General features: G+C 40.1%; 1 protein-coding gene across 1 annotated transcript in view; it reads left to right on the top strand.

The window, feature by feature from the left end:
• Nucleotides 1-797: 797 nt before the first annotated feature.
• The window catches only part of trappc10 (trafficking protein particle complex subunit 10), a 31,386-nt gene continuing 11,372 nt past the window's right edge, over nt 798-20,811 (top strand). Inside the window, exons 1-3 of the mRNA XM_031870133.1 lie at nt 798-969; nt 5,561-5,642; nt 16,548-16,683. Coding sequence (XP_031725993.1) covers nt 909-969; nt 5,561-5,642; nt 16,548-16,683 — 279 coding nt within the window. The 5' untranslated portion in view covers nt 798-908. The remainder of the gene's footprint in view (nt 970-5,560; nt 5,643-16,547; nt 16,684-20,811) is intronic.

Below are 20,811 nucleotides of genomic sequence, written 5' to 3'. Positions count from 1 at the left end.
ATGAAGCTCAGCCAATCAAATATGGGTATTCTGACAAGTTTCCTGACTTGAGTGAGATGTACACACACCGTGACACATGGGGGGGAGACAAGGAGATATGAGCAGAGCAGGACTATTTATTGAGGTGTGAGTCATGAAAGTCAAATAATAGGACGATCTCCAAAAGAGAGAAATGGCCAGAGAGACCAGAGTCATTAGACTCTGAAGAATTCACCTATATGAGTCTGTCCAGTCAAACACTAATTTCTCTTTTTAGAAGATGAGAAAAATATAATATTATGGCTTTTTCACTCCACCCTGAATGAACTGAATTTAAAGCTGCAGGGCAATTCAGTGAAAATAATTTTGCTAAAATGAATTTCGTTAAGTAATTTATTTTTTAATCCAGCTGTTATTTTACTTGAAATGAGAAGAACATTTATTCATGTATTTCTATGTATTATTTATAATCCATCCAGTTCAATTTGAAAAGTGAGAATAATAATTGTTAAAATATAATTGATGTGTACTTTCTTTATTTGATTTGACAGTTGTTTACAACACAGAGACGTTACTACTACTTAAATCATGTCATACGTGCTGTATAAATAAAGTTTATGATGATTACTGTTATTTTTATTATCTACTTTTTGTAGTGCATTTTACAGTTAATACTTGTACATTAACTTAACTTACTGTGACTGAGAACTTTTGTAATGTGGTATTGCTATTTCTACTTCTCAAAACACCTGTAATGGGTGTCATAAAAAGCACAGGTCGCTCCTTTAATGACGGAGAGTTTACGTACTTCCCGGAAGTGCAGCGGGGACACAGGCCCCATCGAGTCAACACAACTGCATAGATAAGCACTTACTAATAATAAAGCTCGGTTTGTATATAATTTTCATGGAGTACTACCGCTAACACATATGGAGTGTCAAGAGGAAAAGCCGATCATCTATACTATGGAAAACAAGCCGATTGTGACATGTGAGTGTTTATTAAAAAGAAGACGTTCAGTCTTATTTGTTCTGGTCTTGACAGTTCGCCAGCTAGCTATGTTCAGTAGCTCGTTTTAGCTAAGCTAGCAGGTACCCATATTAACCAGCTTGGAGGCACTGCGTGTGTGTTGCGAAGTGTGCTTGAATGTCCACTTGTCAAGGCTTTAATAGTTTCATACTCGCACACTAGAACATTGTCTTTGATAAATGTCCACATGGGAAACGGCATATCTCTCAGCTAGCTTGCAGCTACATTGATTAACAGGCCTAGCTAACGATATAACGTCACGGCTAGTTGCTACAGTTTTTGGGAAGGATATCACCTTGTTCCCTGATGGACAGCCACAGTTTCCACCGTTAGCAGCTCCGACAGCAGCCGCCACATGATGTTTAGGGTGGTGGGGTCAGCTTGCCATTCATAAATCCCTTGGAATCTCATGGAAGCTTCTTGGAGGGGTTATTCTTAGGAGCCGACTCTGGTAGTGGGTGCCAGCCTCATCTCAAGACGCAGGCTGCTCCATTTTTAGCACTGAGCGGGCCAGGTAACAACCTGGCCATCCTGAGGCTTAGCAAGTGTCCTAACTCCGGTGTATGCTTGTTTTTGCATTGCTGATTAGATTCAGAAATGAGCAATTTAGTCATAATGACTTCCACCTGCAGGTTGTTTGTAGGTTCATCCATATTCCCTGAAGAGTCTGGAGCCACAGTGTACAATAATGCAGAATAATAATAATAATAATAATAAACATAAATCTGTAAGGATTTTCAAACAGTGGCTTATTTCTGAGAGTCGCTGGTAATTGTTGGAAGAATTTGTGTAAAACTGATAAATACTGGACACTTTGCATGTCAAAATATCTAAGAAATGTATTATGTTCTCATCAATCATTGATTTAAATCACCTTCGGACTGTACGTTTCACTCGGATGAAGTGTGGTTTATCCCCCCCCCAAAAAATAACCCCCCCATAGATTTATAGACTTATGAATAAAAGACTTGGATCTAAGCTTTTAAATGTGTAACTCGTTTTGCTCTGTCTGCTTTTGCTGGTGTTCCCCTGCCAGATGAGCAGTGTTGTCCTTTCACTGTTGACACTTTGTGTAAGATGGACTTGCCCGTGCTCACAGGGATTGGTGTTTGCGTTGCAGGCTTGTATTTGATAAGAGTTTTTGATAACCTTTGTGGACATTTAAAGTTCACTTTTGTTCGGGCGATGCTGGAGCTTTAACACACTGGAAAGATTTAGCCTGTAACATAAACTTAACGCACACGGACGCATTTACTAAATAACACACACTGGATCACACTGAAAGGACTTTGAGAAAAAGGCCACAGTACGATTGTACATGCAAACTACTTATGAATATATGAGGCAATAGTTTTGTCATACGCCGCGCTGCAAAACTCCACATTCGGTGATGTTTTGTGTTAAAAAATAGTGGGCAGCAAGGGGAGGGGTAATTGATTTATAATACAGTCAAATTGTCAGCATATTAAAAGCTTTTTACATGTGGCCCAGTTCCAGTGTAGCTGGAACAATTACTTTATGTGTCACTGTTCATGAAAACGCACACAGCTACCATGGATGACAGTTTTTTTTAATAAGCTTTTCATAAATGGGGCACCATTTGAAGTCACTTTATTGTTAAACTGAGGATTCTACCGCTGGTGAGGGCCTGGTCCACCGACTTAGTCAGGATTTGGAGGATGGACCAGGTACTACTAGGCCAACATCAGCACTTCCATCTCATATTCACATTTTTGTTTTGAAAGTGCATTGTGTTTGCGTGCAGTGCCACAACAAAACTGTTGCAGCACTTAAGGACTGCTCTCCAAATTGACATATATAATATACTTATACGTAACTTAAAGGGGCCATAGCATGAAAAACTCACTTTTTTTCGATCTTTTGCATATATTTTTGGGTATCTGGAAAAAATGTGATTCAAGGAGCCTATCATATGCAGACCCCCCCCTTATCTGAGAATCTCCACCAATGACTTGAGAAATACCTTTGCAAAGTTGCACCATATTTTTCTTGCAAGCCACTCGGAGCATACTGGGCTTTTTAGTTGAGGGTCTTAAAGAGACAGGCGCAAAATCGGAGCGTGTCAGACAGAGGGGGAATCTATTAACACAGACAGGATAAGAAAAATAATGTGTTCCGTGAACATTAGAGGATATAAACATGTTCTATTAGAAACCCAAAATAGCAGTATGAACCTGAAAATGAGCATATGTCCCCTTTAAAAGCACTCATTTGGAGTGAGCAGCGATTTCTGTTGAAAAAGACCAAAATGTCCCCTAATGTCAAAATCCTTCCAATAGGACTGGCCGATGCAGTTCCTGTTGCCAGGTTTCTACGTAGGATAGGCTCAGCCTCTGTGCAGTGATATGACATGGTGATGAAAAAGGGGCAAACTGTGTTTGTCAGGTCAGCTGCACGTTTTCAACAAGAAGCTCCCTAAACCACAATAAGAGCAGAAAGCATGAAATGTGCATGGATGGATCAAATGCAGAATAGAGCTAATGTCTTAAGCTTTTTAGAGGCAATAAATCAGCAGAAAAGAGAAGTGACTGTTTTAGAAGTGAGTGATTAATCAGTTACACAGTAGGATTTAAAAAAAAAAAAAAAAAAAAAAAAAAAAAAAAGTGATGACCTTTTTCTATTAAAAAGTTGCCTACAAGACTGATGAAGAAAAACACAAGCGAGAAGTTAGGGCTGGGCGATAATTCAATGTGATAGTTCATTGTCTTGATGAAATCATATATTGCGACACAATTACGTCGTCTAAATTGATAATGACAGTCATACACTTCTAAAATCTGAATGGTTAAGAATTATTTTCATGTAAATACCCCAGTGTATCTAAACCAAACTACTGTCTTAATGTGATTACTCTGTTTGTTTGAATGCATGTAAACATAGTCGGTATGTAGCTAGGAATTTCCATTCATTTTTTTTTCTTCTTTAATTTCACTTGATACTATTTATGCTCATTTTGCACTAAAGTTCTGAACTAAAAGAAAAGCACTCGCTGCTTCTCATTTGTCGAGTATGTAAGTGTACAAAAATAGGATTTACCATATGTTACGGTTATATAGACAATTCATAACATGCCATATCGTGATATATATTTTTATCGATATATGAAATTACCTATATTGGGATAGAAGATTTTGGCCATATCGCCCATCCCCAAGAGAAGTAGAAATATCAACACGGTCTGAGAGGAAAAGTATCTTTGTGTTTTGGAAAGAGGGGACAAACCCTCCCTCAGTGGTAAAAGAGGTTTCCTGTAGATCCAATAGAGAGGCTGAAGCTGACTCCTCTGGGCTCCAGAAGAGAGTGTTAAATCAGACTGTCCTGGCTGAACCTCAACATCCTTTTACTACATCCTCATTAATGAAGATGACCTCTTGTTGGATGTGTTTATCTGTGTTTTAATGTCTTGGACAAAGACTATCAGAGGTTTTCTGGAGTCGAGTGGTTTGAAAGCAGATAAACTATACTGCATCAGCTGTCCAATGAGAAGGCTGCAAAGCAGTTGCACTCCCTGTGTTACGGCCTATATAGTGTGCCTAGGGGTACACTGGAAGTAACATAAAAGGTGATGGAAAACCTTGGCAAAAGTTTAACAAACACCAAGATGATAAGGCAGCGGCAATTAGATACATTTATTAACAGTATAGATGAACAGGAACAAACCAACTAAATAAGGAAGCATAGCCGTCAGGGTCTCCAAGGCCAACATAATAAACAAAACCCCCATGCTAACTGGAAAAGAAGAGGTCAGCTGGCCTATGAACAAACAAACACAATACTGAACTCCCTAACTAGTCACAATAACAGGAGGAAACTTTACAAAATAAAAGGCAGAGAACCCCTACAAAGCTTCCATTAAGTTTGAACCCCAGGTATGGCAACACAAATGCTCTTGGTAGCAGCAACAGCAAACCCACAGCACCACAGGCCCAGAGTGAACAAAGGGGGGCCGGGAAACACTGGATTCGGGGGTTGATATGCAGCTCCACTGATGAAATGAGGACTCTCAGGTGTGGGTGCTTCAGTGATTGTCAGGGGGCGTGGCAGACCTGAAAGACAAACAGAGCTCTCTACTAGAAAAGAGGCATGGTTAAGTCATGGGGCGTAACACCCTGGTACACTTCTTATCCTCGTAATTTCCAGACTCGCTGTTTTTGGATCTTAACTGTGTTGAGTGTGAAAACATCAGTCCAGTGGTGGAATGTGAGGAGAGCAAAAAGATAGACCTCTGCTCTTCATTTAGTTCTTCAATGTTGTCAGTTTTTCAGTAAGTTAAGTATTCTTACGCACCATTATCACATTGTACTCCAGTTTTTCACTTGAGGTTTTTTGGGGTATATTCTTTGTGTTTACATTAGTATGATTATTATTATGTGCTAAACCTATTTCGCCCAAAATATCCTCAGTGTCCCTTTACAATGAAACCTTGAGTATTGAGAATGTGCAGATATTAGATTTAAATATTCGTGCTCTTTGAGTTCTTCATTTCTGGCCTAACGTTGAAATGCTCTTTGTGTCGTCCCTCTCCTCACAGGTGCTGGAGACCAGGGCTTGTTTACGTCTCTCTATACCTCATTGGCCCAGCAACTCCCCAGGGAGCCAATGGAGTGGAGGAGGTGAGTGCTGCCCTGGTGAATGCAACATAGAAATACATATTATTGTTTTCATTGTTGTTGCCGCCGTATCAAAGAGGTTTGTTTTGGAGGATTTTGCATTTTTTGTATTTGTTATTTTTTTTGGTAAAGGGGTCCAACATTTAACATCATCACACCATGGATTTTGTATTTATTACATAGCCACAATAAACAAAAATTGCATTATATTCACAGTAAAAGACAAGAAACATGCGATATGAAGCAGCGAGTGCAAGATGTGCATAAATACAAATACAAAAGACATTGAACTAGACATTTAACTGGCAGTGCTCGTGATTTTGAATGACTTATTGACATATGTTGGTGTTAATGCAGGTCACTCGATCCAGACTGCAATAATGCACTGCTGTGTATGACGTTATAATGCTTTCTATGATGACTGAACAAGGGAAATCCCCTCGAATTTTAAGTCAGATGAAGTCCCTCGGGTATGTTGTTCTCCGAGCTTCTCCTTGCTTTGTTGACATAGCCCAGCCAGCTTTTAGTGCACGTGAGCGTGCCCCGCTGGTTAGCTCACGACCGCCGCTCTGCACTGCGTTCATACGGCGGTTATAGCTGATAGACGGCGTCCCGACCAACAGCGTGGTCTCTTACCCTCTGGTTCGCCCTCAGTTAAGCACTGTTAGCTCTGTCAGCACTTTCACTGTCGTTAGCACTGTTAGCACCGTTGGCACCGTTAGCACTGTTAGCCAGCTCACGGTCGACATGTTGAGAGGCAATCCAAATGCTCCCTCTTATCTGGCAGCTTTTAAGTGTTTTCTGAGCTTTCCTCTATGATATCTGTATTGATATTCCATTTAAAACCTCTTACCACTCCTGTAAAATTTGCCTAAAACGCCTATCCAAGGCGTACCCAAAGTAAACTGACAGCTCTTATTGAACCATTGGGAGTACATGTATGATTTTAGTCTCTATTGAACGGTAACACTCTGAAGTTTCTTCACAATCAGTCAGAATCACTGTAAGTGCTACTGGCATTGAGCTATGGAGTTTACAACACACTGAAAAAGAAGGTTTTTATTTCCGCCTGGATTTGTTTTGGCCAACAGATGGCAGCAGTTATCTATGGCTGGGACTTATAAGCTGGAAAATACACTGGTACGGTAGCATGGAGTCATAGTACCTGGTAGAAGTTACAATTTGATAACAATACGACAGAAAATTAATATTTTATACGTGGTTTACTAAGAGTGCGGCCGCGTAAAAACGCATTTGGAGGCTCGCCGTCACCACGTCAAAATGCATATACTACGATAAACTACGTGTCTGAAATGTGAACTATAGTTTATTATATCAATGTATGGTTAACTATAACATATTTAACCATTGTCAACTTTCACAGATTCTTGAAAATTCTCATGAACCAGACTTTGCTCTTGATAATCGGTCTCAGGTACTTGACTCACGGTATTGAATTTCAGTTTTGAAAACTTTCCCAGGGTGCAATCTGCTGAATCTGCATATCCTTGTCTTCGTAATTTCATTGGCTATATGGAGCCTGAGATTCAATGGAATCTGTTGCGATTGGCTCGAGCTTTACTCAAAGAAGAGAGGCGGGCATTGTCTTTCAAAGCGGACTCTCGTTGGCTGTTCCAGAATGTGACCGGGCTATAGAAGCACCTATTGGGTCAAATGAGGTGTCAATCTAACCGGCGGAATGCAGCCTCCATTTTGCGATCAAAATATCCGCTCTGTTGACATGAAAAGTGAAATTATGACCGAATTATGATCGCGAGTTATCATATCTGCTGGCTAATTTGAAACGATGCAACAGCCCCCCGTGGGTCTTTATGGACGTACTAATGTGTTTTGGACTAAATCTTTTACTGGATTGGATCGAGAGGACCCTTAGCCACCTAGCAAGACCGTTTTTGCTGGACTAGCATGCCCAAGGGAGACGTTATGAATCATAATCGGTGAGTCACGGCGATATTTTATCGGCTATTTTTGGAGTGCTTGTTTGACAGAGACGTTAACTGTACCTGCTGTTGTTATTGTATCTTGAAATGGTTTGCATAAATCGAATTACAAGAACCGTAGCTTTCTAATGAGATATCACATTAATACTCATCTTTACAGAGCAGTTGTGTACATAACACAAATCTACACTTAAAACCTGTTACCACTCTGACGGCCCGCCCGCGGGCCGTCAGAGTGGTAACAGGTTTTAAGGTTATTACTCAGGAAGAAATTTGAAATCACAGAAGTAAACCCGAGATGAGTATCAGAGTTTTGATAAGTGACATTCTTGTGTTTTGATGTGTTTAGAAGGAGACGGTGCTGGTTTGTGAAGAGTGAGATCAACATCAGTGAATGAACAACCCCAGGGGTTTATTGTTGGAATGCTGTTAAGCATTCCAACTATTGTTCTTCAAATCTTTATTGTTGGAATGCTGTTAAGCATTCCAACAATAACTATTGTTATCCTAATCTTTATTCTTCTTTTTATTATTATTATATTTCTTCCGTCCCACCTCTTCTGCTCCTTCATATTTTAAGCTACAGAAACCGTTCAACTATCAAAATGTTCAGCTCTTTAATGACATTTATGCTATGACTTTTCATATTTCTATCTCTTATGCTTTATGAATTATTAAGCTTTTTGCAATTTTTATTTTGAATGGGATTTCTACAGACACCATTTCAACTTTAAAATGTTGAGAAAACCCTGATCTATTGCCACATTATTCAGCATTTTTATATCTTTTACACTTTTTGAACCGCAGCAATTTAACTTTTATGATTTTTCAGCCCTTTTCTGACTTTATAATGGGTGTGTATTGCGCAGCTTAGAGTGCGTGATGTCACTGCTAGAGTGAAGAGTAGCTTGAGATTCTTGTGAAAAAAACATTTGTATTTTGCCACTGTGTCCACAATCTTCACTCTTCATGCATCATTTCTGGATTTAAAAGTAGCTAATATTGTCCTTGTCGTTGACAAATGACTGTGGAATCCCACAGATTTACATATTTGGCACAGAAGCCTGTAGTTGAGAGGAAAACCAACTTTCTGCTCCATAGAGACCAATGTTAAATTTTGCTTCAAAAACATCTTCCACGGAACACGGTACCCCATTTCTAGATCGCCAGTTCAGCCACATTTTTTACACTACAGACACAATTTTTACAGGATCTGTTCTTCAACTCATCCTTCCTCTCATTTGTTAATATCGGAGCAATAGGAGCTACGGTTATGGGAGTTTTGAGGATTTGTTTGAGAGGTGTTTTCCTGTTTAATCTCCATGAAAAGGCTGAAAGGACACAGGTGTTTCTGATTAAGCTAATTAGTGATGTTGATAAACACAGAGAGGCACTGGCACACGCACATGCACTCCTCCCTCTCTCTCTCTCTCTCTGTGTGTGTGTGTGTGTGTGTGTGTGTGTGTGTGTGTGTGTGTGTCTCTCTCTCTCTGTGTGTGTGTCTCTCTCTCTCATACAGTCATTCAGGTCTTGGAGACTTTTAGACGACCCCCCCAACACACACACCCCATTTCAAAATACAACCCCCAAAGAGTGAATTCCAACTGAAATGCTTGTGATGAAGCCTGGCATTTAATAACCTCTGTTTATGTGTGTCAAACATTATGATTATGTCTCCTCTCCCCCCCACCCAGCCCCACCCTTTCAAAATAAAAGCCCCATGGTTTAACTGTATTTAAACAAGCTCAAAATTAAGCTTTTTTGTTAAAAAAATGAATGCTCTTACTAATACTGCAACAACTACTACTGCTGCTGCTAATATAGTATTACTACTACTGCTACTACTACTTCTACTACTTTTACTATAACTTTTGCTGTTGCAACTATTACTACTACTGCTACTGCTATTACTGCTACCATCAATATTATTACTACCACTACTGCTATTACTATCACTACCACTATTACTTATACTACAACTGCTACTACTACTACTACTGCTATTCATGCTACTAAAAGTAGTAATACTGCTACAGCTATTAGTACGACTGCTACTAGTACTACTACTGCTGCTACTTCTTCTACTGCCATTACTATTACTACTACTACTACTTCTACTACTGTTATATTAAATACTACGACCAATACTACAGCTATTACTATGACTACTGATACTACTTCTTCTACTTCTTCTTCTAATTACTAATACTTCTACTACTACTAATACTTTGACTACAACTTCTACTACTACTGCTACTACAAATATCACTACTGCTACAACTAGTACTTATTCAAATGCTGCTAATACTTCTACTGCTAATAATACTTTTACAACAACTACAACTTCTACCACTACTACAACAAATATCACTACCGCTGAAATTTTTTTAAGCTACAGAAACCGTTCGAATATCAAAATGTTCAGCTCTTTCAGGAGAGGGGTGCTATGACTTTTCATAATTATAATCTTTAAACTTTTTGAATTATTAAGCTTTTTGCACATTTGTCTTTGAATGGGTTTCTATGGAGAAAATGTTCAAATCCTCTTCAGCTTTCAAATCCTTCAACTTCCTCATACTTTCAGCTACAGACACCATTTAAACTTTAAAATGTTGAGAAAACCCTGATCTATTGCCACATGATTCAGTTTTTTTATATCTTTTAGACTTTTTGAACTGCAGCAATTTAACTTTTATGACTTTTTATGTCCTTTTCTGACTTTATAATGGGTGTGTATTGCGGAGTTTAGAGTGCGTGATGTCACCGCTAGAGTGAAGAGCAGCTTGAGATTCTTGTGAAAAAAACATTTGTGTTTTGCCACTGTGTCCACAATCTTCACTCTTCATGCATAATTTCTCGATGTAGAAGTAGCTAATATTGTCCTTGTCGTAGACAAATGACTGTGGAATCCCACAGATTTACACATTTGGCACAGAAGCCTGTAATTGAGAGGAAAACCAACTTTCTGCTCCATAGAGACCAATGTTAAATTTTGCTTCAAAAACATCTTCCGCAGAACACGGTACTCCATTTCTAGATCGCAAGTTCAGCCACATTTTTTACACTACAGACAGAATCTTTACAGGATCTGTTCTTCAACTCATCCTTCCTCTCATTTATTAATATCGGAGCAATAGGAGCTACGGTTATGGGAGTTTTGATGATTTGTTTGAGAGGTGTTTCCCTGTTTTATCTTCATGAAAAGGCTGCAAGGACACAGGTGTTTTTGATTAAGCTAATTAGTGATGTTGATAAACACACAGACTCAGACACACATGCACTTCTCTCTCTCTCTCTCTCTCTCTCTCTCTCTCTCTCTCTCTCTCTCTCTCTGTGTCTGTCATACAGTCATTCAGGTCTTACAACTTTTTACAGGACCCCCCCCACACACACTCCATTCAAAATAAAAGCCCCACAGAATGAATTCTAAATGAAATGCTTATGATGAAGCCTGACATTTAATAACCTGTTTGTGATTATCTAACATTATAAGTCCATCTCCCCCCTCCTCCCCTCTCCCCCACCCAGCCCCACCCTTTCAAAATAAAAGCCCCATGGATTAACTGTATTTAAATGTTAAGCTCAGAATTAGGCTTTTTTGTTGAAATAATTAATGCTCTTACTAATACTGCGACAATTACTACTACTGCTGCTAATATTTCTAGTATTACTACTACTGCTGCTACTACTACTTATACTACAACTTTTGCTGTTACTACTACTGCTACTGCTATTACTGCTACAATCAATATTATTACTACCACTGCTATTATTACCACTACTACTATTACTTGTACTACAACTGCTATTCATGCTACTACCAGTACTAATATTACTACAGCTATTAGTATGACTGCTACTAGTACTACTACTACTGCTATTAGTGCTACTTCAAATACTGCCATTAATACTACTACTGCTGCTACTACTACTGTTATATTAAATACTACGACGACTGATACTACTACTTCTTCTAATTACTAATACTTCTACTACTAATGATACTTCTACTACAACTACAACTTCTATTACTACTATTACAAATATCGCTACTACTACTACTTATTCTAATGCTACTAATACTTCTACTAATAATAATACTTCTACAAGTACTACTACTGCAAATATCACTACTGCTGACATTTTTTAAGCCACAGAAACCGTTCAAATATCAAAATGTTCAGCTCTTTCAGGAGAGGGGTGAAATGAATTTTCATATTTGTAATCTTTAAATTCTTTGAAATATTAAACTATTTGCAATTTTCTTTTGAAAGGGATGTCTATGGAGAAAATCTTCAAATCCTGTTAAACTTCTTCAACTTTCAAAGCCTTCTTCTTCTCATACTTTCAGCTACATATGACTTCATATTTGTAATCTTTCAACTTTTTGAATTAAGCTTTTTGCAATTTTTTTTTAAATTGGATATCTATTTTCAGCAATGTTTTTGAGATTCATTTCAGCTTTCAGCATTCCAACGCATTTTCAGCAGGAAATGCATTTTCTAGTTATAAATAATAATAATAATATTAATATTATCATTGGCGCTATTTTGCATTAACAAAGCAGTCTCAAATAATAATAATAATTAAAGCTCCGAGCAGCAATGAACGGGCCCTCGCATCCTCCAGCGCGTCGGGGGTGCCGGCGGGACTCTGGCCTGCGCGTCCGAGAATGTCCGCGACCGTCGGACAGCGCGTCCGCGAGTGAGATGTTTTTAATCCCGCGTGGACCGCCTGATGCTGGAAATGATGCTTTGCAAATAGACCGATGTTTCCTGTATCCGCTGCCTGGCTCTACAGAACACGTGCATTATGTAGCTCTATATCAAGTGTAAACCACATTGTGTAAAAGTCATGTAAATCGGATGGTGTTTGTCAAAAAACGCAGATTTCCTTTCGCCAGCAGGTGGCGCTGTGAGTATTAGGGAAAATTTGCTTGTAGACCTCATCAGGCCAGAGTGTTATCAAGCATGTTAAGTTTGGGACCGTTTGGAACAAGTCCAGCTGAGTTACATCAGACATTTCCTTTAGCCAGTAGGCTTCGCGGGTTTACTGTAGTGCCCCCTAGTGGTCGAATGCAAACAAATTCTCAGGGTATGTTACTGGATGCGATGTGCACATATGCTGAATATTTTGGGAATTTAGAACAAATGGTTGAGAAGTTATGTGTATTGATATTTTGCCACGCCCCTAAGAAGTGTATTGATCCATATCTTGTAAATGCAAAGAGATATCAAAAAGCTTTTGATAACTTTTGATGATCTAGATCCAATGATGATCCACAGTAAATTTCGTAGAAATCAGACCCAGCGTGTAGGAGTTCGCAAAAATGTGTTTTTTCCACTAAATTCAAAATGGCTGACTTCCGGTTGGGTTTAGAGCTTAGAGCTCCAAGGGCTTTTTTGTAAGTCTACATGTGATACATCTGTTTACCAAATGTTATACATCAAAATTTTATATATAGATAGTGAAACGTACTGCGAGGGCTGCATCGTCGAAATATTGTACAAATTCATACAAAATTGAAAATGGCCGACTTCCTGTAGGGTTTGGAGCATGGTCCCAAGAGACTTTTCTTTAAGTCTCCATAGGACACATGTGCCTACCAAGCTTCATATATGTAGCCAAAACATAGCGCTGGGGCTGCTCTTTTGAAATATAGTAGGGGGCGCTATAGAGGCAATTTAAAACGGCCAATAAAGAAAATTGTATAAACTATTTCTTCATATGACCTGTGACACATGTACAAAGTTCCATGAGTTTTTGAGCATCCTAACCCACAAAACCATCAGCTTCCTTTTTCATGGCGAACGATGCGTCGCCACGGCAACAGCGTTCAACAAAAACTCACAATATTCATGATGATGCATCATCAATGTCTTAAGGCTATCCTTACCAAATTTTAGACTAATCAGGTCACCTGGCTAGGAGGTATAAATAAAAGTATAGAATATGACATTTCCTTTAGCCAGTAGGCGGCGCTATGAGTTATGTAATTTTTTTCAATTGAAGTATGTTTAGGCTTGAAGTAGTATCATGCATAAGAAGTTTTATGCGGATTGGATAATGTACCTTGGAGTTATAACAACTTATAAGAACTTATTTTTTCATAAACAATGAGGCAAAATGGCCGCCACGCCACGTCAAGGTTCTTCTATGAAAACTCTCAATTTTGATAACTTAATCACAAAGGTCTTAAGAGCATCCTGACTAAAGTAGAATTTGATCGCTTAAAATCTGTAGGAGGAGTTCGTTAAAGTGCGAAGGCTGAAATCTGCAAAAAGTGACAAAAAGCACAACTTCGAGGGTTTACTGTAGTACCCCCTAGTTGTTGAATGCAAAATAAATCACAGGGTATGTTAGAGGATGCAATGTGCACATATGCTGAAAATCTGGTAATTTTAGGACAAACGGTTGAGAAGTTATATGTATTGATATTAAGCCACGCACCTAAGAAGTTTATTGGTACATATCTTCTAAACGAAAAGAGATATCAAAAAGCTTTTGATAACTCTTGATGACGTAGATCCAGTAATGATCCACAGCAAATTTGGTAGTAATGGGACTAAGCATGTAGGAGGAGTTCGCAGAAATGTGTTTTACACTAAATTCAATATGGCGGAAAATCTAAGTAGGCGGAGCTTAGGGGTCTGATTGGCTTTTTTGTAGCTCTAGCTCAAATGGACATGTGTGTCAAATTTCAAGTCAATCGGACATACTGGCCGAGGGGCGTCGCCGGTCCGACTTGTAGGGGGCGCTAGAGAGCCATTTCTTTACACAGAAAGATGCATTCTTTTTCAGATGGCTATTTTCACCAGGCCTGACAAGTCCCCAAAATTTGGTGAGTTTTCATGCATGGCAAGTCCTCCAACCATGCGCGTTTACCTAAACGGGTACAATTTCAATAGGGCCTTCGCTGGCCCGATGTCGGTTGCTTGGACCCTAATAATACAATAATGAAATGAATTGGTATGCAAGAAGTAGGAAGTATTTATAAAAAGATTATCCTTACATTTTATTTATCTATTTAGGTGGTTAGGTCTGCTGATGTATGCTGTGTTTGTTCGGATGTATGAATTTGAGTTTGTATTTTGGTCTGTTTCAATGTTACTTTGGTGGTGTTTGTTTTGTGATTATTGTTTTGTTTGTTTTAAAATAAAAGCTATTAGTCAAAACGATGACAATAAACTGCAATTTCCTTTCAAACACTTTTAAACTAAGCTTGTGAGAAAGCTGCCGATCCAGCAACACATGTAGGAGTCAGTGTTCCAGAGACACACGGCCATATTTTGTCCTGAGGCAGTAAAAATGATACGCATCATCGTAAAAGAACATATACAGTTGTGTGAAAAAGTGTTTGCCCCCTTCCTGATTTCTTATTTTTTTGCATGTTTGTCACACTTAAATGTTTCAGATCATCAAACAAATTTAAATATTAGACAAAGATAACACAAGTAAACACAAAATGCAGTTTTTAAATGAAGGTTTTTATTATTAAGGGGGAAAAAAAATCCAAACCTACATGGCCCTGTGTGAAAAAGTGATTGCCCCTAAACCTAATAACTGGTTGGGCCACCCTTAGCAGCAACAACTGCAATCAAGCGTTTGCGATAACCAGCAATGAGTCTTTTACAGCGCTGTAGAGGAATTTTGGCCCACTCATCTTTGCAGAATTGTTGTAATTCAGCCACATTGGAGGGTTTTCGAGCATGAAGCGCCTTTTTAAGGTCATGCCACAGCATCTCAATCGGATTCAGGTCGGGACTTTGACTAGGCCACTCCAAAGTCTTCATTTTGTTTTCCTTAAGCCATTCAGAGGTGGACTTGATGGTGTGTTTTGGATCATTGTCCTACTGCAGAACCCAAGTGCTTGAGGTCACGAACAGATGGCCGGACATTCTCCTTCAGGATTTTTTGGTAGACAGCAGAATTCATGGTTCCATTTACCACAGCAAGTCTTCCAGGTCCTGAAGCAGCAAAACACCCCCAGACCATCACACTACCACCACCATATTTTACTGTTGGTATGATGTTCCTTTTCTGAAATGCCGTGTTACTTTTATGCCAGATGTAATGGGACATACACCTTCCAAAAAGTTCAACTTTTGTCTCGTCAGTCCACAGAGTATTTTCCCAAAAGTCTTGGGGATCATCAAGATGTTTTCTGGCAAAACTGAGACGAGCCTTTATGTTCTTTTTGCTCAGCAGTGGTTTTCGTCTTGGAACTCTGCCATGCAGGCCATTTTTGCCCAGTCTCTTTCTTATGGTGGAGTCATGAACACTGACCTTAATTGAGGCAAGTGAGGCCTGCAGTTCTTTGGATGTTGTTCTGGGGTCTTTTGTGACCTCTTGGATGAGTCGTCGCTGCGCTCTTGGGGTAATTTTGGTCGGCCGGCCACTCCTGGGAAGGTTCACCACTGTTCCATGTTTTCGCCATTTGTGGATAATGGCTCTCACTGTGGTTCGCTGGAGTCCCAAAGCTTTAGAAATGGCTTTGTAACCTTTTACAGACTGATAGATCTCAATTACTTTGTTTCTCATTTGTTCCTGAATTTCTTTGGATCGCAGCATGATGTCTAGCTTTTGAGGATCTTTTGGTCTACCTCACTTTGTCAGGCAGGTCCTATTTAAGTGATTTCTTGATTGAGAACAGGTGTGGCAGTAATCAGGCCTGGGTGTGGCTAGAGAAATTGAACTCAGCTTTCCAAAGATGTGATAAACCACAGTTAATTTATGTTTTAACAGGGGGGGGGCAATCACTTTTTCACACAGGGCCATGTAGGTTTGGAATTTTTTTCCCCCTTAATAATAAAAACCTTCATTTAAAAACTGCATTTTGTGTTTACTTGTGTTATCTTTGTTAAAATAAGAAATCAGGAAGGGGGCAAACACCTTTTCACACAACTGTATATTGACTATGTAAGACTCTGCTTTCTGTTCTATGCAGGACGTACGGCCGCGCACCAAAAATGATCCACCTTGAAGCTAATTTCGTCCAGTTTAAAGAGGAGCTCCTCCCCAAGGAGGGCAACAAGGCTCTCCTCACCTTCCCCTTCCTCCACATCTATTGGACCGACTGCTGTGTGAGTAGCTGCAAACACACACACACACACACACACACACACACAGACACACACACACACACACACACACACACACAACCTCAATCCTCCAGTCGCTCTGTCATTTATTTAACATGACTGGGAAACATTAATTATTGCACTGTGCATTATCAGTCTGTGCCAGGATAAAAGGGAGGCTTGTTATAAAATTCCCTTAAGACAAACGTCCTGTTCCAGTGAGTCAATAAAGTTCTATCAAAATCTATTCACACATAGAGCAGACGAGGTCACTGGGTTAGTTTTCATGAGTTACGTGCATAATGACTAGTTTTCATAGTTTTCCTGTGTTTTCCTAATGAGGAATATGCTGCTACTGTGAGAGTTTAGATTAGACTGTTTCAGGGTGATCATCGATGAGCTATCTCACATGAATATAAAGACAATTTGTTATGGCCATAACTTCTGGACACAGGGAGAAATCCCCCCCCCCCTTGCAGCTATGTGCTCTCAATCGCCTCCAAAACACAACAGCAGGTGAAAGTAAAAATCAAATGGATTTATTATCCAAGAAGCATAAAAACAGATACAAACAGTTACAAACCGAATCACACAATTATTAACAAAACAAACTCATATATAAAATGAAAGTGAGATCCAATCCGAGCCACCCATGAGGCTGGTTTGCCTCCTCGGTGGCCAGCAGAAGATCTGAAATCCCCCAGCGCTTCAAACCCTTTGTCCCCCCCAGAGTTACATTCCTCACCTCATCGATCAGCTCACTGATTGGCTGAAGTCCAACAAGCCCCACCTGGGCCTATGCCCCATTGTCCTAAACTTCACACCTCTCCCAGCCACTTTCACACAACCCCCGCTCCAGCACATTCCTCAAACCCCCTCTCTCAGACACTTAATGCATGAAATGACCAGACTCCTACAAGTAAATACACTGTATCACATTATATCCATAGTTAGGAGTGCTTTAAAATGTAAGTTCCTCACAATTCCCCCCTTACTCACTCTTCAGAGTGAGTACATTAAACAGTTGTATCCATCAATACATCATCTACTCATAACTGGTTGCCCTGTATATTTCTAAAAAATTTAGAAGCATTTTTAACAGTTCTCGTGTAGCATTACTAAAGTAAGTACAAGCTGTGGAGGCAAAAGGATTATTCTTTACACATAGGTGTCATCATGATGTGTAAGCAGAATAGGTGTTACAATTTACATGCTAAAAACAGTAGACAACACATTGTGCCTCTAAGGTCACATAGTTCTGGGTGTTTCATCGTCGTCCAATGGTGGTGAATTTGTTCTTCACTCATGTAAGTGTGTATCACTGTCAAAAAGTTCAGGTGAGTCTGTGAGTGCAGTGACTCAGTGTTCAGGTAGCTCGTTCTCGTGTGGGTGGTGAGGAGAACTGTCCATGACACCGCTCAGCTTGCCAGTGCCTTTGTCCTTTCCGGTTGGAGGTTGTGGAGTGGTTTGGGGGTAGGGGGGTCAACGCAGCCGCTGTCTCAGTGGGTGTAACCAGCTCTGCTGCCAGGATCCTCGGTGTTTCTGAAGTCAGTGAATTGAGTCTGACTTGCTGCCAGTCAGACATGTCCTTCCACACCATTCCTGGTCCTCGTACCAGAACACATGTGGAATCTCCTTTTACAACTCAGATTGTGTTGGGACAGAGAAACGGAGACATCAGCAGTATTTTCTGTCCAATAAACTCTAACTTTCTAAATCCTTCAATTTCATTCGAATACATGTGCTATATGGGTGTGAGTGGTGTTTGTCTAGTTTCTAACCTGTGTATTAAATATACAAGTTTGTTATCTAAAGTTAACTCACCCTCTGTGTTGTATTGTGTACGCGTCGTTGACCCAAAACTAGGGTCCACTCTGCTGCCTGTTGCACCCCCCAGTCTGATGGCTGATTGTCGAGACCTTCCCCCACTCCTTGTTCATGGAGAATGAGCAGCCTCTTCTTTAATGTTCAAGCTGCCACATTTATGGCACACAAAGTCTTCAGTTGGTGTGTCTCAAAGTCTCAGCCCCGTCTTTCAGCTTCCTCTCATGGCCTGATACCTTGTCCGCTGGGCATTCTTGGATCTGTGCTGACGAAACTTCTCTGTCCATGTCACACAATTCCCTTGCATGACGTTTTTCAGGCTCATGGATGGCGGAAACCCTTCAGTCAGGGCTGACTCTGTAGACTCTGATGTGTCTCGTTCGTCTTCTTCATCCTCGGCATGTTGAGTGGTGGGTGTCGGTCATGTTGTCTGTTCCTGGGGAGCATAGGGCAGCGAAGCGGAGTCCCCAGATCTGGATCCACTCGACAATGTACCTCGACTAAAAACAAACAAAACAAAACAAAAACTACCCAGAATTCAGCAGTAAATGTTAGAATACATCTGTACAACATTGTCTCATGTAGAGATAAAAATTTACAATCCAAGTCCTAGATTTCTGTGTGTGTGTGACCCCCCCCCCTTTCTGCTGCTGCGAGCAGCGTGTGTGTGTGTGTGTGTGTGTGTGTGTGTGTGTGTGTGTGTGTGTGTGTGTCACCCCTGCATTCCTCTCTCTCCACATATGCTTTCCAGTCTATTTTAAACAGTTGCATTTCTTTTCTTTCCCTCTTGGACATCAATTTATTTGTATCGGCTTCACCTCTTTCTCTGCTCCAAGCACACTCCAAGTTGATCACATTTTTGGAGGCAAAAACTGCCTTTTTCAAGGAACCCCAATTTAGTCCACTCTTAAATCCCATGTTGATACAAAAAACGAAACAAACTAACAATATTAAAATGTCGAATTAAAAATAAAACTATTAATGGAAACCAAAAGTGTTGAATCAAAACTAAAACTGTTAATGGAAATTAACTAAAGTATTTACACCTCCGGGACTCTAGGTAAAGGAGTTTTCTGTAATTATCAAGCAATTACTGCTCCTGTCCGCTAGTTGGCGGAGAACGTGTGCTTACCACATGAGCTTTGTAGCTAACAAAGCAGCTAAGCTAACAGACGAAGCTAGGCCAACCTCATCAAGTTGACCACACTATCAACTGAAATCTTAATGCAATATCAATCCACATCCACACACTTTTTATTTAACTAGACCGAGCCTTGGTCTTCCACCAACGTACCGGTTATTTTTCTATAATCTCCTCTTTTATCTAACTATCTAAACTTTCTAAAGTAAGCACCGGAGCAGGCCTTTAGCTCCCGGCTTCAAACAATTCATTCACACCATACGTTACCCTGTCTTACAACATAACTTTCAGCACTGCAACAATCATTCATCGCAAAATACACCGTTAATACAATGTACTATGTTCCCCTTCTTTCTTGTCTACCCACCCCAGATTATTTCCCCGTGAACTCAAGTCAAAACCAGTGCTTTGTTACAGCCTGCCTCCTTCCAGCGGAGCTAATGGCTAACGAAAGCGTGACCCCGTTCTTTTCGGCTGTTTAAGCTCGTATCATTATGTCCCGTGGGGCAGAGTTCTCACAAGGCCCACCTAATAGGCCAGCCCAGCTGGTCAACTACACAGAGTGGTAACGGCGCGAACTCTAGCCAAAACCCTCTGGAACTATTCAATTTATTCCCTCCCGTATATTTGAGCCTTTAGTTTACTAGACCCAAGACGCAAATGCAAGACCCCAAGAGACCTCGCTTCGCGATCTCAGTCCGCCGTAGCTCACTCAAGGCTCTGTTATCTCGCCTGAACTGCACTATTCAGAGTTACCACTCACTCAAATATCACCATGCAGAGCTACTACTCACCAAACCACCTTGTTTAGATTACCAAATTAAACATCACATACTAGTATTCATATTCAGTTTGTAACTGTCTTCCCGTACCTTCCCGATTTACCTCAAATTTCAGGAGAATGCACTTTTCCAGCTTCAGGTTACTCTGCGGTCTCTCCCCGTGACCAGATGAAGCCTTCAGGGACCATGCGGTCTGTGAACACTTTCGGCAAAGGTTCCTATAGACTACCTCAACAGATTTTTATTAAAACGGCTCTGCTCACCTTTTGTTCGTGTACACTCTGAAAGTATCCGCGGTCCCATGTCCCCGTCTTAGAGTTCGTCAAGTCCCTTCATGGTTGCCAAATTTGTTATGGCCATAACTTCTGGACACAGGGAGAAATC

This window comes from Anarrhichthys ocellatus, unplaced genomic scaffold (assembly GCF_004355925.1).
Source record: "Anarrhichthys ocellatus isolate YVR2014 unplaced genomic scaffold, GSC_Weel_1.0 scaffold51, whole genome shotgun sequence".
Classification (NCBI taxonomy): domain Eukaryota; kingdom Metazoa; phylum Chordata; class Actinopteri; order Perciformes; family Anarhichadidae; genus Anarrhichthys; species Anarrhichthys ocellatus.
This window is presented reverse-complemented; position numbering and strand designations above follow the sequence as displayed.